This window comes from Micropterus salmoides, unplaced genomic scaffold (genome assembly GCF_014851395.1).
Source record: "Micropterus salmoides isolate LMB-PRFRI ecotype aquatic unplaced genomic scaffold, ASM1485139v1 Ms_hic_scaffold_15, whole genome shotgun sequence".
Classification (NCBI taxonomy): Eukaryota; Metazoa; Chordata; class Actinopteri; order Centrarchiformes; family Centrarchidae; genus Micropterus; species Micropterus salmoides.
Window position 1 is genome coordinate 5,292,502 of NW_024040596.1, and position 27,762 is coordinate 5,320,263.

General features: G+C 43.5%; 1 protein-coding gene across 5 annotated transcripts; it reads left to right on the top strand.

Moving 5' to 3' along the window:
• Nucleotides 1-27,462, top strand: LOC119903845 (zinc transporter ZIP10-like). 5 transcript variants are annotated; one of them, XM_038720098.1, is made up of 12 exons: nucleotides 897-1,001; nucleotides 9,109-9,191; nucleotides 11,680-12,283; nucleotides 12,467-12,849; nucleotides 13,412-13,589; nucleotides 20,361-20,536; nucleotides 21,073-21,240; nucleotides 21,399-21,507; nucleotides 21,622-21,936; nucleotides 22,224-22,304; nucleotides 24,435-24,625; nucleotides 24,797-27,462. In XM_038720098.1, the coding sequence occupies exons 3-12, from the start codon at nucleotides 11,701-11,703 to the stop codon at nucleotides 24,950-24,952; spliced, it is 2,340 nt and encodes a 779-aa protein (XP_038576026.1). In that variant the 5' UTR covers nucleotides 897-1,001; nucleotides 9,109-9,191; nucleotides 11,680-11,700; the 3' UTR covers nucleotides 24,953-27,462. The 5 variants fall into 5 exon arrangements, with proteins under 5 accessions (XP_038576025.1, XP_038576021.1, XP_038576026.1 ...); XM_038720096.1 differs by lacking the exon at nucleotides 897-1,001 and adding exons at nucleotides 2,650-4,578; nucleotides 4,737-4,929 and having other exon boundaries at nucleotides 11,680-12,849; XM_038720097.1 differs by lacking the exon at nucleotides 897-1,001 and adding an exon at nucleotides 1-43 and having other exon boundaries at nucleotides 11,680-12,849.
• Nucleotides 27,463-27,762: the final 300 nt, after the last annotated feature.

Genomic DNA, 27,762 nt, shown 5'->3' on the forward strand with positions numbered 1-27,762 from the left:
CCTTATTTGCAGTGGTGGAACATAACTAAGTACGTTTACTCAGGTACTGTAAAATTTTCATTTTCTGCTACTATACCTCTACTCCACTACACTTATGAGTTACTTTGCAGACTGAGATTAATAATACAAAATATAATGATGATGATGTATTATTATAGGTTGACTTAATAAGACTTTATTGATATCAGTGGGGAAACCACAAAAATTTTAATTAGCCCCAAATACCAGCTGTAACATTAAAGTGATGCGCACATTAATGCATCAGAAATTATAATCCAGGATTATAATATACATTATTATCAAATGGGCACCAACAATACATTCTGCATAATGATACTTTTAGTTTGGTACTTCAAGTACATTATTATTATTATTGTTATATTATTTTATAAAAGCATTTGTACACTGTGGTGTTGCTACTTTTACTTAAGTAGATGAGCTGAATTACTTACCTGAATTTTTGGTGTGCTGGTTTGAGACATCTACATGTGGTAAATGAAGATGAGACCACACTAAAGTGGTTAAAAAAAAGGGTAAACATTTGTTTAAAAATAATGATCTTTTCTACTTGTAGAAACTTAAACAAGGCAAAGTTCAGTGTCAGATCTGGGGTTATGACATAATCTTACTGTGCTCAAATGATGAGCTGCAGTGATTTCTACAGAGAGGAAATTAATATTTCTTTGATGGCGGCTTTGTTCACCTTGTGACTGCGCTGGTCTGAACCTCCTTTTCCTCAGTTAGTCATATGACAGCCCCAGACACAATCTGGCGGAAAAAAAAAAACAACCTCAGTGCTTTCTTGAGCGAGCTGCGCAGATAGCGCAGACTGTTGGCCCGCGGCGCAGACTCTACGTCCCGCCCCCGTCGGTGTTCTACAGAAAGTTCGCAAGAGGCGTTGGTGAATGACTGGCCTGTCGCGCGTTGACGTAAACCAGACCAGGACTTTTTTTTTTTTTTGGTACCGAGCGGAGAGGAGATGCACACGGCACTCGAGTGAGGTAACTATATAAAAACCCATTTGTTTTCATCCACTCCCACAACATGGACCCGGGCGGTGTTTGCCACAACGCGTGGATGTTATTAACCGCTATGGCGAACGTTTGTTACGGAAGCTCAGACAGCAAATGTTATTGTTGCTCTTTGTTTGCTGTGTAAGCTAATTTCCTGGGAGTCGTCTGCTAGCTAACGTTAGCTGGCGGATTATTTGCCGTCGTTTCCAGGTTAGCGTTAGCTTGACTGCACCAGGACAAACGGGCTTTGATCTTAAATCTCGGGTAGCTCTGACAGGCTCGCTTTGGACATTTGGCGACTAAGTTACATGTGGATGATTTGCCATTTTTGCGGGCACGTTTCAATGACGGGGGCGAGCGAGCTCAGTGTTGCATTACGGTCACCACGTGCGGTGTTCAAGCCCCCCTCTCGGTTCACCAGACTGAGAACTGATGGGCGGTTTCAGGAGCAGCGTGGCTTCACCGGGTTAATCTGAAAGCCAGGCGAATTTCTGTGGCGGAGTTGCTTTTGAAATTGACATTAAATTGCGTTTTAGTGGGCCGGCAGGTCATGTGTCGTGACTGCCTTTTGTCATATGCAAATGTGACGTGCATATGTTGTAACAGGATGTATAAACGTTGAGGAATTTAGTTTTAGAGTCCTCATGAGTCAATTTTTGCTTAGAGTTAATAAACACTAAACACTAGCGTGCTAATATGAGAGCACTGAGTATGAAAAATAAGTTTGTTTTTCAATATTTGGCACCTCTAACATAAACACATGAAATCCTAGCAGTCCTACAGGAAAAGTACCATCAGCCAAAAATGTATCTTGTAATTCTACACAGTCCCATAAACCAGTCCATTCAACCTACACCTCAATATTAAAACGTCTTAACTGCTGTGGGTTGACATTTGTGAAGGATGTGATCAGTCATTGGTTTTATGTGTGTTTGTTTCTAAGGAATCTTAAACACAACTCCTTCCCTCCTGTTGTCCTTAATGATTTTCATGAACCTGAGAAATTATAAGCAGATTGTACGGAAGTTTACACTGTGCGTGATTCATTAAATCAGCCACACATGTCACCTCCTCACACTCCAGATACAGATTAAGTTTCAATTTTGTTAACTGTCGGAAATTTGGATGGAAAACTGCTGACGAAGCTCAGTCAAAATGTACAGTCTGGGCTAATTTAATTGATTGACCCCTATCCATCCATCCGTCTTCAACCGCTCATCCTGTGTACAGGGTTGCGGGGGGGCTGGAGCCAATCCCAGCTGACATCGAGCGAAATATAAATATGAAATAATATTAGGCCTATACTAGTGGTAAATTAGGCTATATGAACCTTTCTGTGTGGAGTTTGCATGTTGTCCGCGTGGGTCCTCCCACCATCCAAAGACAGGCTAGGTTAATTGGTCTCTAAAATTGTCCTTAGGTGTGAATATATAATGTGTCACATCCACATTATGTGTGAGTGGTTGTTTGTCTATGTGTTGCCCTGCGATGGACTGGCGACCTGTCCAGGGTGTCCCCCGCCTTTCGCCTGATGTCAGCTGGGATTGGCTCCAGCGCAGTATAAGCGGTTGATGATGGATGGATGGATGTTTGGTCCATAAAACCTAAATATATATATATTACTGTCAAAGAATGGTAACTTAAAATATTCACATTTAAGAAGCTGGAGTCAGAGAATCTTTACTTTTTTTTCTTTAAACCTTTGTCAAATCGATGAGCAAAATAGTTGGCTATTGATTTTAATAGTTGACAACTAATCAATTAATCGTTGCAGCTCTACTTGAAAGTATAGCAGAAGCTTATTGTGTGGAGACTACCGTTGTGTAATTAGGATTTTAAAATGCTTTTGTAATGTAGTAAACAGCTTCCCAAGTTCTTAAGATTTACATCCCACTCAGTACAGTTGCATGACTGAGATGCAGGGCAGTGCTGGAAAAGCGAGTGGATGCTCAGCGAACCTTTGACAGGTGTGACCTCGCGAGTTTAGCTGTTCTGTGTATCACAGCGTGCCCAACTCTGTCTGTCATTTCAAATGCGCACACTGTCTGGAACGCTGTTGCAGAAATTGTGTTTTGGTCTCCTGTTTGCTTGCTAAACTTCTAGAGCGGGCTTACTGTATGTGGACATAAAGCCCAGGCTTGTATATGTAACTGTTTGCAAGTGGTTTTGTTGCTTATTTTTGGATTACACTGGCATACAAAGAAAGCAAACACAGTGAACACAGGATTGCATTGTCGTCGTCATCATTTCCTGGCATGGAATTTCTTGTTAAAATAGTATGTAGTCCTTGAATTTTCTGTTTCAGGTCCACTGAGGACAAAGCTACAGCATAAGGGCATTATGCTAAGCCACAGGCTCCCAAACACTAATATGATTAAACAAACCATGAATTACCCTTAAATGGCTTTGTGAGATGTTTTTGTATAGGGCTAAATGTTATTTAAAGCCTCTGTGTTTATCAATATGCCAGATTGTCCTACAATATAATTAGCTAAAATGGCCTTTGTCTGCTTGTGTTACCGTCCAGCCCCAACAGTAAATCTGTTGTTGACAGTTCGATTAGAGATTCACTTCATCTTCCCTTAAAAACCAAAGACCTTTATAAGCATGGGAGGTTGTTAGACTTGTTTGCTTTTTTTTAATGTAACCCTACCTTGATACCTTGCAGTACAAACCCTCGGTGAAAGTCACCGCTGCGGCCAGCTGCAGGTTTCTAATAAGAATTTTGTAAACATACGCCTGACTGGTCTGTTTGTTTAGTGTTCATAATGTCCACAATCTGCTGCACATGTAACGCCATTCCCACACTCCTGCTGTTTAGATGTCTTTAATGCGGACAGGGCATTTTGAGTAGTGCTTGCTAAAATCCATTAACCAACACATCCATTATATCCTCAGTCTTGTTTCTGTAGGACTTAATTTAGGAGCACTATTAACATTTGTTGTTGAATAACCGCTGTTAGCTTGGGCACTGGCTATATTAGAGTACAAATATATTGTTCCCAGCAACACCTTTAAAACCATAATCTAGACAGAGCACATACCTCTGTTCTATATGTCAGGCTAAGCCTGCAGGACAAGGTGTGGGTCAGTCCGGCTCACTGCTGTCATTAAGTGGTTGAGCTTAAAATATTTGTGAGAAGTTGGTGAGGAGGTTTTTTTCCCGAGGACATTCCACTGTTTTAATGAACACGGTGTTATATTTTACTCATTTCAAATTGCTGACTTTACATCAAGGCAAAATACTAAAATGGGCATCATGTCCTACCAATAGTACACTAACAACCACACACACACAAACACACACACACACACACCTAAGTACACCATGAGTAGCTGGTCAGGTGGTTGATCCTAGACTCAGCTCCCTGACTGCTCAAATACGCACACATTCCCTCCCTGGGCCTCCCGTCCTCCCCGTACAAATTAGTTAAGTCACTCGACTCAAAAGCCTCAAAACACTGATCCTGTTACTTGTTTTAGTGCTGATGTGAACTGTTTGAATTGGTGTGCCGTGAACTCCCGTCCTTTTTGGCTTTTCTTTTTTTTTGGTGTCTGATCAGAGGTAAGCATGACTCTTTGTTTTGCCAAGGTGTTATTTTTTGACATCTGCACAGTGTACCCCCCCCCCCCCCCCCAGCGGATTCTCGTGTTTACTTGTCTGTGTCTAGTTTAGTCTTGCGGCCTTAGATTCTTTTTACACTGTGATGAACGTGTTTCCAGGCCACGGAGCATCATCCACGCACCTGCGTCTTGCCACAGTGGTCTTTGCTGTGTTGCACTGCAGCAGCTCCCTGATTTCCACCCGAGGAATTCATCACCATGCACAGCGTCTTCTCTCTGACTCAGTGGCTTCAACCTGCAAAACTTGAACTTGATGTGGTATTTGTTGTCGCGGATGGGGCTGTTTGACTCGGTAAGATGTTGTGACCTGTTTACGCCGGTTGTATTTGAACCCGCATGTGTCATGGTAGCCCGCACAGACGAAGTTCTTACTCACAGAGCCGACTTAATTAAGACGATCACACGGACCTTTGAGGCTGTTTGGAGTAGCTGGAATTTGAACTTGTGTGACTTGCGTCTGTGATAGGGTGTGCTATTATCAGGTTTGTTGCTACAAGATAAAGGCTTTCTACAACACTGTGAATATGCCAGGTGCTTGAGTCAGGAGATTTGCAGCGGACCTACCGCACAGCTTATGACAAATTGCACAGAATAGCTACTCTTGATCAGTGGATTGCTAGTTTGACCTGTCAAAATAACTACCTTGATCAAGTGTTTTGCAGCAGTAGTGGGTGGTTGTCCATGACTAACCATTATGGCTGTAAACATGAGGTGTAACTGGCTTGTGCTCCTTGTGGACAGTTGAGCCAAGCTGTAATGATTTCACATTCTGTCTGCCGGTGTTGGTAACGTCTCACTGTGCACATCACCATCAGATGGCTCGGGAAACACTGATGGGTAAGCGGTTGACAATCTGTTATTTCTCTTGCTGTCGTCAGTGATTGCCAGCAGAGATGTGCCTCTAAGGTGTCCTGATCGTGGTCCTCTTTGGATTCCCACAGACCATCTGCTGTGAGTTGGGTCCATGTGGCAGCTGACATCTTACCCTCTGCTGCACGCCTCAGGCCTTAACAAAGAAAGCTTCCACTCTGACATGTTTGTATAATATTTGTATGGTCTGACACTCCCCACTTAGTTTGGCTGAACAATTAATCGAAATTTTATCAAAATCGCAACATCACCTAATGCAATTTTCAAATCGCAGGAGGTGGTATATTTGTTTATGGCAACATGTGTGGCGAAATACTATTTGGCCATCACGTCATATTCTACATCTTTGTTTGGTAGAGATCCTTGCAGAAATCACACCATAATCATTTAAATATGTTTTTCAATGAAAATGAGACAAAAACGATCATTCCCGCTAATATCGCAATTCATATATCAGTCAAAATAATCGCAATTAGATATTTTTTTCCTACTCGTTCAGCCCTAGTTTGCAGTATGCATTAAGAAGTGGAAGCTTAATGGTTTCAGATGTAACAATCACAGCCTTGGGAAACCTTTATGAGAGCAATGTTATGTTATTGCCTATTTTTATTTGAACATACCTCCTTCACTATTTGAGTGAACACTCCCATTTCTTTGGACTTCAGGGGCAGGAAGCACGAGGCAATGTGAAAGAATTGCTTTGCCTTGATTTGTTGGAAACCTTCCTGCTGCAACAGACACTGAGACCCAAAACAGTACTGGACATAATACCAAATAATGTAGGACAGATAGCATTAAAAGCTGTAACATGTGTTACGTTTTTCTTAATGCAGAGATGTTGCATTGGAGTTGTATTTTGTGAGAAATATAAATGTCATTCAGGATATTTGGCAAAACCAAAACACTGTACCTATTTATCTTCTACTTGTTTTGTAACAACAACAAAAAACAACCAGAGGAGATTTTTAGGGTTCATAGATTTCTCTCGCTGTTTCCCTGCATTCTTCGGCGTGATCTCGAGAAGGATGTGTACAGCCGGTCGTGTGAGAATCATATGAAGCAGCTTAAGGGCCAAAGTCAGTTTTTTTTTTTTTTTTCCTTGAGAAAAAAAAACAGGATTCCTGTTCTCAACAACAACCTGGAAAAGACATGGGATAATATTTTTGAGGAATGCAGTAATGTACTGAAAAATGTAGTTAAGTTAATGATAGTACAGTTTCACTTTCACTGCTGTTCAACTTGGTTGTTGTTGTTGTTGTTGTTACAGTACAGTAGTCTTGATTAAACATGTTATTTCTAAATAACAAGAAAGAAAGAGTATTTATTAACCCCTTACACTTTTTAATTTTGTCCCAAATGTTATGAATACTGATTATCACATGTATATTCCGATGTATTATTGACGTTATGCTTGCCATGATTGAAACCTTTACAAACTAAGCTGCTGTGTTGTAAAGAGGTCACACCGTTACATCCAGTGGAAATATATGAGAGAAGTTGTGCTGTTTTAATGCAAAATTATAACAACGGGCTGTTGGTATGATACGATGAATGCTTTTCAGAGTTTACCAGAAGCTGTTTATAGCGGAGGTGCTGACGACCACCTCGGTTGGACCCATTATACGTTTGCATCACAGTACAAACACTTCAACAGCAACAGCTTAATGTTATGTAAAGCCTTGTGTTTAAGTTATTGAACAGCTGGGTTTGTATTTTAACAGCTGTAGCTCAGATCAACTGCATCGGTTCCTGTTCTGAGAAGCCGTTTGCTCTGTTGCCTGGTTATCGGATGCACCTGGTTGTTCACACACTTGACAGGTTTGCACTTTCTGCACGTGTCCTTTCTTCCTGAATATTAAATATCTTTGAAAACGTTGTCCAGTAGCCGCTGACATTTCTGACTTGTCCTAGACGTGCGCAGCGTTACTAATAACAATAATGAAGGATCAGTCGTATTCTGTAAGCCTGGACAGCGTGACAGTTAGCCTGACCCTGAAACTGAAGCAGCTGAATGGAATTCAGTCGTCATTACTTTTTATAATTAACACCTGTGCTTTTCCTACAGTGACATGTCAAAATGTCTGCTATGAAAGTGCACTCCAGTGACCTCTGAAGTGACAGATACTGCTTTAAAATAGGACCAGGCATCTACATATAACTTTCAGGCTTAGTGCTGGTTTTGCAATAGCAGCAGCAGCAGCAGCAGCAAGGCTTCCAGCCTGACCTAATAAAAGATGTAAACAAAAAAGCTTGAATTGGAAAACAGACAGTAGGAATATTTAGACATATCATCTGTACATGAACCATCTATTTTTATGTGCAGATACCACTGACTGTTTAATACGTCACGCTGCTCACAGTCAACTTCCATGGACCCTTTCAAGATCTTTGTATCACGGCTTTAGTGCGTGTGCAACGTTGTTTGGTGGGGCGTAACACAAAACGGGAGTGTTATTACGTAAAAGTGACTATTCGCACCCTTTAGGGGAGAGCGGGGTGATTTGAAGCTGTGGGGAAGTTGAGCCACCCCTTGTTTCTTGGCAACCATAGACAATATTGGTCAAGTGTTAGTGCTTTAGGAAGTTACAATATGAGGCTATAACGTTAGCATGACGTTACCTTTTAACTGCTGCATGACACAATTATGGGGTAATTTGAGCCAAAAGACCTGGGGGAAGTTGAGCCAGATATTTTACTGTAATTTTACATTGCATTTTTATGCATGAACCGAAATGATTTGACATTATGCATTTTAGACCAGAAACCATCATGTCATGCTTCTATAAATGTAAGACAGACAGGCTTCAGCTCCTCTTGTGGATTTGGACAGAGGTACAAAAGGGGAAGTCCATACATCAGGAGGCACAGGACGTGGTGATACACAGGATGGCTTTAAAGCGATACATTGATATGAAACAACTAGGAGACATAGCTGCAATGTTTCACTATCTAAATGCAATTAAATGTTGGGAACTGGTGTTTGAGTTTGCATGATAAAATGCCACTGATGTCACCGACCCCCATGTTGCTCAACTCATTTGGCGTAAGTTGAGCCAAGAGTCCACTATTTTTTTTTTTTTTTTTGGAAAGCCGTATTTTGAAAACCGTTTATTTTAGATCTAAATTGATTATTCCCAGGGATGCACCACATCCTAAAATAGATATTTTAGTTGGAGACCTTACTGTCAAGTCCTCACTTTAAAGACACATAAATTAAAAACTGTCTCAACTCACCCTGCTCTCCCCTATATGGTGAGCCTTCCTGACAATGTGCAGATGGAGGTGAACAGGATGGGGCAGGGAGGGTGCAGTAATGGCAAGAAAGGACTGAATCACCTTCCTAAATTGGCAGACATTTTTATAGACTGGTCACCAGTCTTCCCACAACAGCATTGTCTCACTTGTAAATGAAGTGCAGCCTGCACTCATACATATCATAGCTGCCGTGATCTCATTTTGAAGACACATTTCACTTATTTACCGTGGTTACAAAGCTCAACAACAACGGCACAGCTTGAGATCACGTTTTGTCATGTGAGTGGATTTTTTTCTACAGATGAGTCTGCATTTAACTTGTCTGTCCTCTTTAATATTTTTCCAGAGTGCATATTTCAGAAGAGTTGGAACCCCCCCCTCATATTGTAGCTTCAGGACTGGGGGCCAAGCAGGAGGAAACGCATTACGGTGAGTTATAGAGTTATTGTGTTTCACAGTACAACGGTGGGATTATTTACTTGTCTTGCAGTGCTGAAATAAACACACCAAGGTAATGTGCTGTTTCCTGCATTAATATCCCTTTAAGAGAAACAAACAATTGTGCCTGCAGCGCATATTGCAGTACAACTAACTAGATATTTTTTATTACTTTGTAGATTGTGGTTTGTGTAACACACAATTAAACTCTCGTACTAAATAGAGATCTTGTTTTCCTCAAAGGCCAAGCATAACAAAGACTCTAATCAGGCAAACACAGCAGGCTCTGTTGCTGCTTAGAGGGTGTGCTCTTACCAATACGTCCTGGTTTCGCCTCAACCTATCTGATGTGAGGTTCATAGGTCACCACTCTCTCGTGTTTATAAACACTGTCTTGTCGACAGCCATGAAGTAGGCTTGTAATCACACTTCACGTCTGCACCCTTCAGTCACAACGCCATCATTCACTTCCTCGGCAAGCTTGATTTCACACTCACTTAAGGGCACGCTGTGGTAAGTAGCCTCGCTTCGGGTTATTAAGAATGAGAATCAAGTCAGTGTTAAGTAACCGATTTTATTTGGTTTTGAAATGTTTGACTTAAGGCCCCTTTGAAGGTGTTGAATTGTGCAACACGGTCACCTGGATGACTCGTTATAAAAGTGTAAAAGTTGGGTCTGTTTTGGCTGTTTTTTAACTGTAGTTTGTGCAGAAATTTCAGTCACACCAAGACTCCTTGTCTACATTTTGACAAAATAATTACCCTCTATATGACATTACGTTAAGAACTTACGTACTTTAAAAGACTGATAATAAACGCTACTTTTACACGACTTCTTGATCTTGTTACATGAGGAGAATGAAGTCCATGACGAGCTTAAAGTCAGAAAGCTGATTAGCTGTTAATGTCGTCTGCACGATGATCAAGGCTTTGAAGAGTAAACAAGGTCTTTGTTTTAGCCAAGCTGAATCTTTCTGAATTGTATTAAATATTTTTGTGGGAGAGATGCAAATACACTAAAAACCTCTTATAGTGATCATGTCTCTCCAGGTCTAATTGATAACTATAAGTGTTTTTATTTTACTTCATTTCTCATGCAGATTGCTATCCTGTTGATATTTATATATTTGTTACAGACTTTAAAGTCATGAAACGGAAAGCTTAGCTGTTATTGACTGTTTCAAAAAGCGGTGCTGCTGTTTCAAACACTTTTCAAATGAAGTTACAAATTAAATTACTCTACTGTGTATAATTCAAATACAGTAATACAAGTACAATACTGTATATTAAAACATAGCTTGTAGTTCAAATTCTAATTAGATAATAGCCTAAAGCAGTATTGTGGTGTTTACAGACACGGTAACGTCAGCAGTGCTAATAGGCCACTAAGCCACAGCTGGTATCGGAGTTTTAAAAACAAACCTACTCATAAAATATGCTTATATCATATAATATATGATAATATGCTTTTCAGGAGTCAGATATTTTTGTTGAATAGATGATTTTATAGTGGTAGATTTTTCTTTTTTTACGCTTTACCAAAAATCTGAGTATCAGTAACAGTGTCTGCTGTTTTAAAATGAGGCTCTTGTGTAATGTTATTTAAGTGATCTCTGACTTATTCGTTGCATCTCCTCCTCTGTGTTTTTGTTTTGCAATTTCTTGCTTACTGTGGGTACATCCAGAAAGAAAACAATTGTTGTTGATGCTCCCACGAGACTACAGTGGGCAATCTGTTGTAAGCTAACCGTGAGGAGGATCTTTCACCTTCTTTGTTTTTAACATTTAGCCCATTATGTGTAGTCTGTGCAACACACATCTATTCCCTCGTGATGTGCATGCTGTAAATCCAGTATCAACTTTGCTAACAAGCTGGCTGCCAAAGGCCTGTGTGCGTTTTTTTTTTTTTTTTTTGTGCCTGTGTCTGGTCTCTAGTGTGTGCGCGCCAATGTGCCATTTTACTATTATCCAGCAGTATTCCTCATCTGACCTCTCCACCCCCAACCCTCACGCATCAACCACCCACAGGCTTCACAAGAGACCTTGTGAGGATCATTTGACTGGAATGATATTGCTGCTTCAGGCCTTTTTAGAGTGTGTGTGTGTGGGGGGGGGGACAAGCTATTTGTTACACAATTCACAGTAGAGAGTTTATTGTGTTCCAGAAGGTTCCCGGATTCAGCTATGAAATGTGCTAAGTTAAAGGTAGCAGCTTAGGTGGTTTGAATGTTGTATTCATGCATGATTTGCAGCCCTTGTTAGCTTAGAATGTTGGTGCGTAATTGCTAGAGAAGCTCTGATCTGGCTTTGTAAGGCCAAAATTGATTGATTCAATCAGGATTGATTAATTAACACCAGAAGTTCTACAATGTTTTTTTTGTTTTTTTAATCCCGCCGTCCTGCTTTAATTTCTAAATTAGTTCTGAGAATAGTCTTTTAGTGATTCAAATTCTGAAACTTCTACTTTCCTGTTTTGGCAGGGGACCAGAAGTCAGGGGACAATGCGAGTCCACGTGCACACCAAGTTCTGTTTCCTGTGTGTGCTCACCTTCCTCTTCCATCAGTGCAACCACTGCCACGGAGAAGGGCACAGCCATCAGCACGATGGGCATCACCACGCCGACCACAACCACGTCCACAGCGACCTGCAGATTTCTGAGGCTCCGTACGTTAGAGGAGCCACTCTGACCCCGGGGGCCAGGAGCACTCAGGGGCACTCTCTAGAGGAGGAGCAGCGCTTCTACATCCAGCAGCTGTTCAGGCGCTACGGCCAGAAAGACCGTCTAGATTTCCAGGGCTTTCAAAGTCTGCTGTTTAGCCTGGGTCTGGGCGAAGTGAAGGTGGTTGATGTGGATCACGAGGATCTGGGCCACGACCACGTAGCTCACCTCGACCTGCTGGATGTGCAGGAGGGGCTTCACACACATTCATCCACCAGCGAAGGCCATAGCCAGGGTCACGGACATGGGCATGGGCATCCACGCCACAAGCCCGGCTCCCACCATCCACACACAGAACAGGTTCCCACACGGTGCAGCCAGGACACCACTGCTGCCAGTCCAGCTGCTGGTGATGACCATAAACATGACCATGACCACGCCAAGGTAGAGGTTAGTGACCATAAACATTCTGACGGACATGTGCAGGGCGCGCATGATCATGATCATCCCCACGACCACGATCACACACATGACACAGAGCACAAACGTGAGCAGGTGCACTCCAACCACAAGGACCTGTCTTCTCAACCTCACAGTGATCACCAACATGACCGCGATCATGTCCACGAAGCGCAGACAGGCACAGACATTCCCCCCGTCAACCTACAACAGCAGCCCTCTCCCCAGCTGGAGCCGCCCCGGGCCCCTCAGGAGCTGCAGTCCTCTCCTGCCACTGCAGAAAGCCGGCCTAAGAAGCCGAGAAAGCCAGCCAGGGCCAGAGGACAGAGAGGGCGAGGCAAAACGCCCTCTCCTGTCACACCCGAGTCTGATGACCATGACCATCAACACGAACACAGTCACGACCTTGACCGCGATCACGGTCACTCTCATAAAGATAAGAGAGAAGCACGAAGAGGGTCCGCCTCCCCCACTTTGCCAGTCCCTGTCTTGTCTGCCCATCCAGGTGGACTGTTTCATCAGCATGAGGAGGTAGGACTAGTTTGAACTAGTTGACGTGCGAGAATCTCCACTTCAAGAACTCGTGATTCAAATATGGACGCATTCTTAGAAATGTCTCAGTAATTTGATACGAAAGAAAAGACCTGGAAAAATATTTGTTAGTGTCCTGCTGATGACCTGATCAGTAAAACAAACTGTAGAATATATAATAATAGAAACGTAGAGTCTCTCTTGTTGCTGCTACTACTGCTTGTATAGTTATTTCTGATCCCCTATGACACAACACTTAAAGAGACTTTGTTGGAAGTGTTTGGCTCTGCTTTATGGAGCAGCTTGGTTGATTTATCAATCAACACTGTAAGGGTCAAAACATCCTCGACATTACCTGTAAAGTGTTTGAGTATCATTCATTCACCCCTGTGTAGGGCTAGCAACCACTCCGCTGTCCGTATGTCAGTACGTTCCACACAGTAGTACTTTGCTTTTACAGCCACCTTTCACGTATACAGGCGTCAGTATTTGATATTTATTGGATATATTTTGCATGGAGCATAGTGGTTTCTTCCCCTCACTCTGAACCATCTCCTTCCAGTGTTTGAACCTGACTCAGCTGCTCACCTACTACGGCCTGAGTCCCGAATCGCTCATCTCCCCCAGCCAGTTCACCTACCTGTGTCCTGCCCTGCTCTACCAGATAGATAGTCGCGTCTGCATCCGCCATTACCACCAGATGGATGTGAAGCAGGAAGCCCTGGAGCCCGTCAGCTCCGGTAAGAGCCAAGTTTCTTATTGATCCAGTCAGTTTTGTCTGAAAAGACGTGTAATGTTGAATGAAACAAACTTTTCGGCGAGACTCCCAGACCCCACTCAGGTTTTACTCCAGACCCAAACAAGGCTGTGACCAGCAGTCTCTGTTTGTTGTTTTGGATATTCTTATTTCTCTGTTTTTCTGCAAGACATGCTTTATAGTGAGAATATGAAGGGCAGGGAAAGACGGTGCTCATCCTCGTTATGCATGTTAGCAGGGTTCCTACACAGCATGGAAAAGTAAGGGATTTGATTTTAATCATTTCCAGGACTGGATAAGTTGGAAAACATATTTGTGTTGTCAGACTACTGCCCCTATTCTATTCTGTCTAAATTATAATTACTAAAAACAAATTGAGGCGTTTGGAGCAGACAGCCAGCGCATGCAGAATGTTTACCGCTGTGTGAGAAAGCAAGACGAGGGCACTGCTGACAGTTCAGTTGTTTGTACACAAGAAACATCAGTTTGTCACGGTCAGCCATGGTCTTTTGTAGGGCTGGGCCCGAATATTCAAACATTAGATTGTTGGGTACACATTTGATTTGCAATTTTGGGATTTGCTTATTGAAGGTTTTTTTTCGTGCGCCTGACCTCCGCTGACTGCAGTGAACATAAAGTTTCAGTTTACATCAAAAGGAAAACAAAATGAAGTCCTAAGCTGTGTGGGAGCACTTTAACCTGAGTGATGACAGCAGTAGTGTTTGAAGTCATGTCGTCTATTCATTTTACAATTGCTTAATTTCATTACAGATCAAAACAGTTAATTAAGTAAAATTAATCAGTAAACTGTAGGCTGGAAACAAACAAACAACAGCATAATGAACACATTTAAATATTTATATTAGGCCGATTGTATAAGAAGAGCATTTAGTCGCTATAATAAAAGTTGCATAATAATGTGTTAGATTTAGTTCGCTACCGGAAATACCGCTCATCCCGTCTGCTCTCCGCCTGGACCCCCGCCCGGTTTCTGCTCTGGACCTGCTTGGATCAGACTCTCACTCTGAAATCTCAGCAACTGTTCCCCCTGCTGTGCGCAGCAGCCACCAACCCAGTTGGAGGGTGCTAAGCTTCGATTATTCGCTGTTAATTACTATCGAAGCGTTATTAAAGCTCAAAAAATGACATTCGGGTCAGCCCTAGTTTTTTGTTTCCATTCGGTGTTGATCACCTTGTACGTTTGGAGGTCGGACGTTTGAAATTTCAACAGGAAATTATGGAAGGGAGAATACTAAAATGTTATTTATTCAATATGTTAAGGGAAAATGATATAAGTAGAGAGAGCGCTGGTCAGTTTAATTCCTGCCAAGAGCCTGCACCCTAACTGTTGTTCCGCTTAAAACTAATGCACAGCCAAAAGAGGTGATTCGTAGCTAGAAGTTGCATCACCAACATGCAAAACATCACTCACGCTCTGTCTTCACTCGCCCGTGGAAGCACCTTTTCCCTGTGATATTTGTTCTGTGCTGCCATACGTTTAGATTTGAAAGCTCTTGTCACTGCCGATCAACATCCTGCTTTACTGGAGATTCTTTACACTTCATATGGATTTTAAAGATCAACAGCTCACTCCAGAGCAAAGCAACAAAAATGTAGTGCTTAGATATCACCAGTGTCACAATGGACTTTATTTGCACAATGGATCAGCAACAGTACGTTTTAACTCGTCAGCGTGTTTGTTCAGCAGATAATTGGTTCATATTCAGAACCCAATAAAACAGCGGTGGCGTCACGTGAGCGTCCCTCAGACAGAGACTTTACCGAGAAAAAAACAACAACAAAAGGTGAGATACTATTGAGACTTTGAATGGAATTATATTTCAGTGAAATAATAGGTTCATTTACAGAACAGCTAGCTTTGAGTAACATTTATAGTGATAAGAATTTGGTGTCTTAAAGTAAGTTACTGTCTTTATCTGGTTCCATCGGCCAGAGGAAACCACAATCTTTGTAATATGTAAACCACAGGCACATCACCATAAACCACAGCATTTTGAAAGTGATGCTATCAGCATGTGTAACTTGGCGCTCCTCTCTTGAGGAGGAGTGTCAGATCTGTATGATAGAATGATTATCTGAACTAATCAAGCCGTGCTTTACAGTATATATAACTGAAGTGAACCAGGAATTGTAACAATCCATAATCCTCCATATTTACTTAATTTCAGTATATTGACATGGCAGTTTTTGTTTCTCATCTTCTGCTATCCATAGCAGCAGTGAACAGTCACCAGAGTGTAATTTCAACACTGGCTTTAGTTAAAAAAAACAACAAACAGGATATTGAAAGTCAGTCGAGTAATTTGAGAGCCAATGAATAGGCTGGTGCTGACTAATCTTAAGCTTCTTGTATTTCTACAACCCGGCGCTTAATTAACTTTTATTTATAGATGAAGAAAGCATAATGCCTAATGGCTTTGAGTGTAAGACAGCAGGCTCGGGTGGTTTTTGGCTTGAGAGTACGCTCTCGAGTCGCACAGAACTGTGGCACAGTTTCATTATAAGAGAGGTGTGAACTGTGCTCTTTGATCTTGATAGCACAACCAAGTGTGTTACCACACTGCCACAGAGTTATCCGTACAATCACCTTTGTTTAATCTTTATAAATACTCAGACCGCACGTTTCCTTTTCAGCAAATCATGCTTCGTATTCATGGTTGCACACTGGAAGCTGCAGTCTGTAAACACATGATTTACTGGTTTACAGGTAAACTATAGCTAAATGCATCCAGCTGCAGCGGGAGGTGTGGATGGCATGAATAAAAACCAGCAGGACTGTGAATGACCTCTTAATCCTTTAAACTTCTTTAGCCTCTAAATGTTTGGAAAAGGGGTTGTGCGAGCTGTGTCAGCCATATAACGTGTGGGAAAATATATTGGTTATTTTTTAGATGTGTTTATGGGTGCAGCAAGTATTTAGCATAATCCTTAATTGATGAATTATTCAGTCAATCACAACTCCCAGTGATATGCCCAGTGAGCATATGCATAACTAATGGCCATCAGCACGAGCTGATGGCAGTGACTGTACTTAGCGAGCTGACTATATAATGATTGGTTGGCCTGCCATTTGTGTCTTGGGCCATCCAGGAAGAGAGAATTTTTTCTTTTGGCTATTCACTGGGAGAAAGTTAATGTTTGAATGATTAGACGGCCACATCACATCCATCTCTTCTTATTAGAGCACATCATGTGATTGACACTCAGGATCATTCGCTTGCCTAACTGCGTGATTTGTGTCTATGGCAATGTGTGCCGCTTGTCATTTATGATTTTAGTTGCCATGGCAGCAAACGAGTGGTCCTAGCATGTGCTGACAATTTAGAAATTGTGGCCTCATCTCGCTCACGTCTGAAAAAGGCGTCTTGCCTGCGGTGATCTCTCTCGCCTCGCTATGAGTTCCAAATCCCTGAATTAATTATGTTCAAAAAGAAAAGCCAGAAAGATCAGCTCTAAAGAATGAAGGTCAATGTTAAGCCCCGCTCTGCTGCACAGTGTTTCTAGGTTTATGAGAATGCAAATCATAAAATCTGTGTTTTAGAGTTAATGAGTTACATGTCATGAAATAACGCTCATAAAGACATAAAAGTTTGCTACAAAGCAAACCAGGACCATTTATCACAGTTCCTGCACGCAAAAATAGCAAAGCATAGAAAAGGCTGCTTTTTCTTAAGACTGATGTATTATCATACTGTGTGTGTGTGTGTATCAGTGGGTCGAGCGTGTAAATCTCTAGGAATAAATAACACATATCCACCTGGAATGAAAATGCATTGTGTGATAATCAATCTGACCACGCTGCATTTACACCTGCTGCATTTATTTGTTCTCACGTTCGGTTTCATGGCTGCAGCGTAATCTTTAGTTTTCAAGTAGTTGCAAATTAGAAAGAAGTTTGGAAGCTTTCACTGTAAACAACAAAGGACAACACCGCGTGTGGGGTCATAAGATGTTCTGCACAGCCTGGATGTATTTTAATTAGTGTTAGAAAGTGGCCTATTTGTGAAAACAAATCACTGTCAAAGCTGCTGGCACTTAAGTTTAACCGTGAGATTGGAGGAATTCCCTAACTGTTCGCCCTCTTAAATCTGTAATTATTAACCACACAGTCCTCTGGAGGCACCTGCATCACACGTGCCTCCGGCAGCAGTGTGTCACCACTGAAAACAGCCGTAAAAAGGGTAATGACGACGAGGAAGACAGCACGAACGGGTCAAAAGGCCAGGAATGGCTCCTCATTAGTGGAAAACTAAAGGCACTAGATTTGTCTGCAGTGGTGCACCAAGACTCAACCGTAGGCATCACACGCCACGAAGCTACCTCTCATTTACCTCCTGCTGGCAGCCATGGGGGAGCTCAGAAAACTTGCAGTTGGTTTCTTCCTGGTCCCCACTCCTCTCTCGTTTGACGTTGTGCCAATTAGGAGAGCCTAAGCGACACCCAGGGCCATTTTTCTCACAGGAGATGCGTAATTGGAGAGAAGACACAGACCAGTGAGTCTCCTTCTCCTCTCTTTGGTTCCCTTATCGCCGCCTTCTTGCGCCCTTGCACACCACCACGTCAACACACGCACAAAACCACAGCTGTATAAGAGTAATGAGTTAGAATAGATGAGCGTGAAAGACCTGTCTGGCTAATATACAGTAGCCTCTCAGCAGTCACTTACTTTTGTAAAGCACATTGAAAATAGTGGTAACAATAAGAATGTTACTTAGGATGACTTTTCATCTATGATGAGAAAATTATTTCAGCCTGTTCAGTTGGACGATGAGGCTGCACAATACGTACAGTTTATTAACTGGCACATTATAACTGCAGATGCTAGTCGTGGTCTACTGCTCTACATATGAAGCAGGGAGCATTTCTTTTAAGGTTTAACATAAAAGAAACAATCTAAAATGCTGCACATGTAGAGACTTTAGGTCACATTAATGCTATCAAACCTAGTGGGGACACAGATCCTGGATTTATTCTGTGTTACCAATGCACATTAAGGAGTTATCTTTATCAGATATTAATACAGGATCAGTCTCAAACTCAGACCAAATATGCTCTATGCATACCTTATTCAAACATTTTAGCAGTTGTATCCAAAATATATGCAGTAAACAAGATTTACAAAGGTGCATTATGATTTGTCAAAGCTGGCAAATGTATTTGCTTTAAAAATACAAACAGATATCACCCAACATATAAGTGCTTTGTGCATATTAACAATTGTTTTTGCATTTATTTACATAACCAAGACTTTTGTGTGTTGCATTTACATGCTGGCGGTTACATTAAGAAAGGGGCTGAGAAAGCTGTCAAAATATTGTACCTGGTTTAAATTCAAATAGTTCAAGTCGAGACCTGAGTGAGTACGGCGCTCACTGTGGCCTGTACAGTCTGTCTTGGGCCTTCAAAGGAAGCGTCACGGTGTCAGATGCAAGACTCCGTCACCAGCAGGTAAATGCAACACATACCGACAGGTGACAAGGCTCATGTAGAGGCGTCCGTACAGGACACACCAACCAGATCTCCTCCCAGAGGTCACATGTAAACCGGCAATGAGAGTCAGGGTTTTGGGATCCACAAAAGCTAATGACAAGTGGCCGTGTAATCAGCACTCATCAGGGCCTTCCTCTTCAGTTAAAATATTTGCCCCCGGAGGAGCTCCTCCAGCCTCCTGTTTTCTGGGCGGAGAGACGGCTGCCCGGGGAGAGACTTTTTTTGTAATATTTTTTAATCCTGCAGCTGGGTAATGGGACAGTAACAGCTTGATTCAGTCTCTCTAAAGACCACTCTGTCAGGCATTAGACATGTTTCACATCATCTCTTCACAAGCGACACCACCTGGGGCCGATTAGATGAGGAGAGGAAGTGCGTCTGCCGGTGTGATTTTACAGTTATTAGTCATTTTTTCCCTCCGGCTCGGTGGAAGCTTCGGCTCTTTTTGTTTGTTTGGTGCTCGTTGTTCTTTTGGTTCAAACTCTTTGATCTGACAATACGTTTCATGGTTTTTTAAAACATAAATAACCTACATAACCTAAATCTGTAAAGAAGGTTTATTTCTGTATCATATAAACGGAGCATTAGTTTGTTGTGACACACTCCTGAAACACCTCGCTGCAGTCAGTGAGGTGTTTCAGTCAGTAGAAGTCCTTTAGCTGAATGTCAGCAGTGAAGGACCCTGCATCGCTTTAGCAAACGCACCAGCTGCTTTGGCGTGACATTGAATTTCATACGACATTAAACATTTTGTCCTCTGTGACGAACGAATCAGAAGGTTTTTCTCAAGCTGTTTTGAACGGCGTCCTGGTGGACAGGTGGACTGACAGTTTAAATGATAGTGTAACTTTCTGACTTCTTCTCTTCTGCTTCACGTGTCGTGAATGGGGGGGGAAAAACGAGGAGAACAGAATTCTGCCAAAATGCCTCTTCACATTTCTTACTTCAGACGTCTCGTGTCATCACAAGGACGCATGGATTGAAAACCTCCGGAGGACAGATTTCCTTCGCATGTGAAGGGGGGAGCTGTGGCTGTTTGTGTAGTCGTTACTCCAGCTGGCTGAAATCGTGACAGCATTTGAATACAGGTCCTGTGTCGTCCTGACATCTTTTTAATGGACTTTCACAGTTGAAGAGTCCTTCTACATCTTCAAAACGCTGCGCCTAACGAGCCCTGAGCTCCTGACCTCGCTCTTCAGTAAATAATACTCATCTTCCTCCCTGTCTTTGTCTCTTTCTCCAGTGTGGGTGTGGCTGTGGGGCTTTGTGTCCATCACCATCATCAGCCTGCTGTCTCTGCTGGGCGTGGTGCTCGTACCCATCCTCAACCAAGCCTGCTTCAAGTTCCTGCTCACCTTCTTGGTGGCGCTGGCAGTGGGCACGCTCAGTGGCGACGCTCTCCTCCATCTGATGCCCCATGTGAGTACAACCCAGACAGCCAGAGCACAATCGGTGTACGGCAGAGATGCTCAAGTCTTTAGGGTAGAGTCCAAGTCAAGCCTCACTCGTGATTACAATGAGTGTTCGAATCACCTGCTGCGTTCAATCCAGGCTGCTTATAAAACTGCTTAGCTCTAAGGAATTCTGTAACTGTAACCTAACATTTGCAAAATATGGAAAGTGTGTAGCTGCTGTTCCTGCTGGTCACGCCTAACCAACCTCAGAGACCTCTGGAGCCACAACATTAATTAAACATTTTCTACAGCAGTGTTATACATCTGATGAGCAGTAGTAACCTCTGACTTAGCTCTGGATATTTATATGTAAGCCGCTCTTCCTCTGACCAGTTGTCAGTAAATGTCCCCTCCGTCCTCTTCTTCACCCACACTCAACAGTAAGAGGCATCAGGGATTTGATCTGCGCGTCTCTAGAAAATAAAATCTCTGTACTGATAAATGTGCAATCCCAGCGCCTCACTCCTCTCATTCGTCTTCTGTTCCTCTTCCTGTCTCCAGTCTCAAGGGCAGCACGACCACGGCGAGCATGCCAAGGGCGAAGAAGAAACCGATCTGGCAACAGCCTTCGATGGAGTGTGGAAGGGCCTCACAGCGCTGGCTGGCATCTACCTCCTCTTCATCATCGAACACTGTATCGGCATGTTTAAGCACTACAAAGACCACAGGGTAAGATGAACAGACGCGGACTAGGCTGTTGAAGGACTGTTATCAGACACTAATTCTCACAAACCTTTGCTTTTGTCTGCTATATTCTTGCTTCTTGTTGATACAGACATGTTATGAATGTCTGTGGATGGAGCTTAAAATTGTGTCTCCGCTCACAGGACATGAAGAAGGCGAGTGAGGAGGGCAAGATCGGCAGGAAGTTGTCAGATCACAAGTTAAACCGCCGCTCAGATGCAGAGTGGCTGCACCTGAAGTCCCTCAGTGAAGGTACGAGGTGTTCAGTCATGCAGTCGGCTGACCCTGCACTGTGTTCACCGCCGCCTGGCTGCAGGGGGCGCTGTCTCCGCGGCTGTCACCGTTAACATCTCCTCTCTTCTCCAGACCCCGACAGCACCGCCGTCTCCTGCGACAACGGGCACAACGACACGCAGCTCACCGAGATCCAGACGCCCGACTCTCCCACCAACATGACGCCACTTGCGCCCGCGCACCCCCAACAAGACCGCCAGTCACCCACCAAGGAGAATGGACGCAAGGCCAAGCAGCGCGGCCACGGACACTCGCACGGACACGGGCACTCTCACGGTGGGAACTGCCACTCAGACCAGGAGATGAAGGACGCTGGGATAGCCAGCATCGCCTGGATGGTCATCATGGGCGACGGCATGCATAACTTCAGTGACGGCCTGGCGATAGGTACGAGGTTCTGATTTTGTGTTTTATCTGCACCGTGTCCACTTTAGGTGAATAACTCAGGAGGCCTCATGAAACGCCACAGAGGTTTTGATTAGTTTATTGTTACCATAAAATACTTTCTCTTTATAAAAGTAAGGAGCTAAAGCGCTAAATACGAAGCCTCCAACAGCCGTCAGTTAGCTTAGCTTAGCAGGGGGGAAACAGCCGCCCTGAAGCTCACTGATACACACATTATGTCTCATATTTTCTTCTTTCCCTGACATTTCCTCAACCTCTTACCTCTCCAGGTGCAGCATTCAGTGCGAACCTGACGGGAGGCATCAGTACATCAGTGGCTGTTTTCTGCCATGAATTACCTCATGAACTCGGTAAGTGGCGCGCACCCAAGAGACCGTGTCCAAAAAACTAAACAAAACAAGTCATTTGCTCATTACACAGCACACTTCATTTATTCAACAAGTACAACGACGCTGTTTTGTGAAAAACCTTAGTTCACATAATGACAAGCGTTGTCTAAATCGCCGCCTCATGCAAAACAGCCCTGTTGCCTACCTGAGCTGAAACGTGAATGTGAGAGAGCCTCGCGACCTCTCTGGCCCTTGAAACCCAGCGGTGTCAATAATCATCACTCTTAAGAAAAATGTACTTTTCACCAGATTAACGGCTTTTGTCTGACAGCAGCGAAATTGCTTGTCAGTGTGTCTGTCAGTGGAGATGATGTACCGTGCCTGGCACACATTGTTCAATACAGTCAGACTCACAGACGCACATCTGCTGCTGCATTCATTTGCATTCAAATCTGTTCTCTCCGAGGACCCTTTTGATTCAATTTGATTCAGCAAAAGTGAGCGTTTTTGTTTCGAGCAGTGCTTTCTTTTTTCTTTTTCTTTTTTTTTCACTCCGCAGTGCCTCCTCTGCCTGTTTGTTTATAGTAAGAGGAAGAGGTGGCGAGAGTGGGGTGAAAAAGACAGACAAAGGGCCATCCACAGCAGATCAGTACTAATGATGTGTCTCGTCGAGGTGCACTTTCCATGCCTCGTTTGTGTGCTTGATGAATAGAGTAGTGTCAATTACAGAGTGTGAACCGGTGAATAATAGCCTGCGTTTGTCTGCCTGCTCCCCCTTGTGTTGACTAGCAGCATCCTGTCCTACTCTTATTGTTGGGTTTAGGGGAAAAATTGCTCTAATGTCTGTGATGTTGAGCATTTTGCTGTTATGAATGCTGAGAAATCTGCACTTATTTGCCGTATCTGGGAGACTTCAGGATGGTATGGAAGAAGACGGCTACGAGCTTTGAATCTGGTCCAACATTTTTGTCCTTTTATTGCTATTTTTACTCTGTTGTGTTCGAGCTTCCAGATGGTTAACTGCAGCACAAGTCCCGTCTCAAGCGGCATGTGGAGACTTGCGAGATCAGTCTCTCCCCGTGCACATTTCCTGTTGATTCAGCGCCCGTTCTTCAGGAGCACTTGCTGCCGTGCCTTCGCCCCTGTAGGGCCGCTCGTCAGACAAACCCCGCAGTTTGACAAGTGCACCTCTCGGCTCCTCTTGAACACAAAAGCCGTCCCCCCGACTGGCAGCTGGATGGCAAAGATGATGATTATGAGGGTTCTTTAACCACCCAGAGTGAAGCTAATTGGCAGTGATGGGTGTGTTAATTGCGGTAGATGAGGCGGCGGCAGGCGTGTCTGAGAGTCTGACGGATTGTAACCGGGGAGGCCGGAAACACCAGAGTAAGTTGAAGAGGGGAAAAAAGGGCCATTGAAAGGAGGTGTGTGCGGGCTGCCTCTCTTTAACTTCTCCCCTCTTTCCTCCGGGTTTGATTGATGGATGAGAGCAGAGTGGTAATATATTCATTGTGGTAATTAGCAAGGAAAAGAGGCCGCTTGTTACGCTGTGCAGGAAATGTAGGCCACCCCCTTCTCAGTATTCATCTCTCTCTCCAAATCCAGGGCGTTTCCGCTGAGACTTGGGCCTCTTCCCGCATTTGCCCCGGCAATGATTGAAGAGGCTAGAGAGGCTACGGCATGCATATGTAATCATAAGTTTATCAGGAGGGAGTTAAAGACATATTTCTTAGAAAGAGCAGCTCCTGGTCTGTTTTTCACCTACCCGAAGACACGTAACAGTGGCAGACGCACGGAGGGAGTTTGCTTTGAAGGAGTCCACCCCCGTCACAGAATAGACAGGAAAAGTAAAGAACACAGCGCGACATGTGCCAAGCGACTCATGGAGGGGTTTATATGCGGCAGAGTGCTTGTCTCTTTGCAAACTGTAAACAGAAATTGGACACACTGCTGTCACTGCTGCGGCATTACACACTTTTAACTTTCCATAAACAACTTGTGAAAGAGGAGAATCATTGGTGACCCGTCGGAGAGAATGAGGAGTGTTGCATGTTGGGGGGGGGGGGGGGTTTGTGTGTCAGAATAAGAGACGGATGCATTGGAATTGCTTTAACGGTGTTTAAATGAGCGTGTGTCTCTCCTGGCTGACAGGTGACTTTGCGGTGCTGCTGAAAGCGGGGATGTCAGTGAAGCAGGCCATTGTCTACAATCTGCTGTCCGCCCTCATGGCCTACGTTGGCATGGTGATTGGCACAGCTGTGGGCCAGTACACACACAATGTCACCAGCTGGATCTTCGCCATCACTGCCGGCATGTTCCTTTATGTGGCTCTGGTGGATATGGTAAGTTGGCACGCCGCACTCGACAGCCCCAGAGTGGTAATTGTCCCCCCCAACACCACCAGCTTAACTTTCACCGTCTCCTCTCCCACACAGACAGTCAGTCCTCTTCTCTCTGCCTCCTGGTCTGCATTGCTAATTCAACCCAACTGGTTACTTTGTCTCTTTTCATAGCTGCCAGAAATGCTTCACGGGGACAGTGAGGACCACAAGCGCTGCCAGCTGGGACACTTTATGCTGCAGAACCTGGGCCTGCTGACCGGGTTCAGCATCATGCTGCTCATCGCCATCTTTGAAGACCAAATCGTTTTTGATTTTGGCTTCGACTAGAGGCTGGGGATGGTTGCGGAGAGGGGGGTGGACAATATTGTTCTTCTTGGCCTTAACATGCATTGTTTGCGACGGCCCAGTCTTGCATGCAACGTGAGTCTCATTCATGACCCGTGCCTCCATTCCAAACATTCAGCAGTAGCTTATAAACACTCTGCTCCTCCATCACCTCTCCTCCGTCAGCTCCAATCTGTCTGCTCCCTGCGAAGCAAAAAAAAAAAAAAAAGAAAGAAAGGAAAGAGAATGAAATGAATGAAGGATTAAAGAAGAGCGAGGGATGCACTCCAGCAGGAAAACACCTCCTCTGCTCTGAACTGGTCTGAAACTCCCATCAAAAGAAGAGCTGTTGGTTGTGAAGGTGGTGCAGGACGCCTGTGTTCCTGCAGAGGCAGCTGTCACGGCCCAGCAGCTCGCCGCCTATGCACCGTCACCTGTTAATGTGTTGTCGCCGTATCCTTCCAACCCCCCTCAACCTCCTTGTCTCTTATCCACTCTTAACTGTGTCCCGTCATCCATGCCTCGTACATCTGTGGTGTGTGTTCCGCCCGCCATCCATCATCGGCTTTAGATGTCGTCACGCTGTGTATGAAACATCTCGCGTCTCTCTGTGCCAAGCCCTGGCCACTGGAGCAGCAGAACCGCCGCCGCTCCACACACCGTCACCGTGTCCTTACAGAGACGGAGAACTCACTTTAGCTAGCTGCTACGTCTGGAATAAGCCTTTTAGCTCGTGTTGCTTCACCTGCAAAGTGTGTTGACGGCTAGAAGCTGCAGTGTCAAAATAGTAAAGCGTTCCCCTGACTTTGTTTGTTTTTTTGTTTTTTTTTGCAACAACTTTCTCCATTTATTACTTCAGAGTTATATTTTATTGTCTGATTTGATCTTTGGGACTATTAAACCTTTGTAGCTCATAGTGATAGCTAACACAGCTGCCAAAGCCTTTACAAACTAGAAAGCCTTATGACTGTTTTTGTTTAGAAACTAGATGACACAAATGTCTGACCAGTTCTTTTTAAGGGTTTGACAATCTGTAGGCAAAAGGAGGCATATCCTTGTTAGGTCTTTTAAATTATGTCTTTCGTTATAAGAATCAGCAGCTTGAAAATGTGAATTCCCAAAACCTAGTTATTCCCGTCTTCATCAAAGTGTTGTAGTTTACTAGATGTATTTAAGGTGCTAAAAGCTGCGTTGTCCAATCGGACCGCCCTGCAGTGGACATTTAATTACAGCAGGAGGTTGATTTGTCACACTAATGCAGTTTTGTTTCCTATACTGTAATTACAGGAGGTCTTTATAGTGTCAGTAGTGCAGCAGCTAAAACGTTTGTTCCTGCTAAAAATTTATTTGGTGAGTACTTTTGTCAAGGAATCAACGAGCCTCCTCACAATCTGAGACAGACCGAGCAAAAGACAGTACTCCTGTATCACAGCACTTCTATTGGATGTTTAACCCGCGTTATCAAACCATGTGGTAAAGATTATTATTTTGATCTTTTTACAAGCATTCCTCAGGTAGCTTTCTGAGGATGTACATCATCATTACTCTGCTGACTCTGACCCCTGTGCCAAAACTGTGGATTTTCAGTGGCTGGTGCTTGACACTGACCCGCCCCCCCCCTCTTCCCTTTTAGCCCTGACATTCCATTGGCTGTACTGCGGCTCACACGCTAAGCTAGGTAGCCTAGCTTCAGCTGCTGGAGCACACAGATGTTGTGTGTGGCTTCATTTATCCTGTCACTGTGTGACATCCATCGTCTATGTCTTAACTGGTTGTAAATCATCGTCAGTCACGAAGTCATGTGATTGGTCTGACAGAATCATGCATGAAGCATGAGTGAAACGGTACAGACGTTGTGTCGAGTGTAAATTTATTTTCATTCTTTGTACTGCAAAGTTAAAGTATCGACAACCTTTGTTACTTTTTAAATTAAGTCCGTGTGAAGATCGTGAGATGTTCTTTGGGGTGTGACCGGTGTTATGAGCCTTTTTGAAAAATGATTCACGTGTGTGTGAGTACGCACCTTATGCATCAGTTCTTTACTTTTACAGGCATTTTATTATTTTCATCTTCATATTTAATGTTAGTGCACACAGGACCTGAATGTATCTTCAGTTTGCTCTTACACCAAGTAAAGTTCATCATTTTCGATAAAATATAAGTTTGACATTTATTCAGTTGTTTTCTACAATATTAATTTTGATTGTGACATTTTTTGAAACAGTATTTCTCCTGAGTTCCTGTATTATCGGTATAATTTAAATCAAATCTGTACTGTCAAGTGTTCGATAAGAGTTAGTGACACTTAAAGAAACTACGCCCCAAAGTTTCTTCACTGTTTATCGGGCAAAGAATTGTCTGTAAAATGAAGGCCCATGATTGTTCTCATTTTTGCTTTGTTGTATGTAGATTTGTTTAGCAATCTGGATATAAAATGCAAAATGTGACTTCTTTGCTGTTTGCCTGTCTGTACATTCTCCCCATTACGAAAGAAAAATAAACTCTGAAAAGATCCTGGACTCTGATCTGTGTTGGTTCTGCTATAAATGTTACAGATGCAACTGGTGTACAGCTGTTAAACCACAACAGCATAACACCATCCATCAGTAACATTCTTCTTCTGCCTCGCGCTGCGCCGCTCGCCATCCGTGTCCTGCTTCAGTTTGCGTTCTGACAGCAGCAGGTTTAGCAAAGCTGACTCTTAAATAAACGTGAAGGCTCAGTGAACGATGCATATGAATAAAAAATGTACAAGGTGCAGCTGAGTTACTGTAGTAGCATGGCAGCTGGAAGAGCTGTTACAGCTCTGTGCA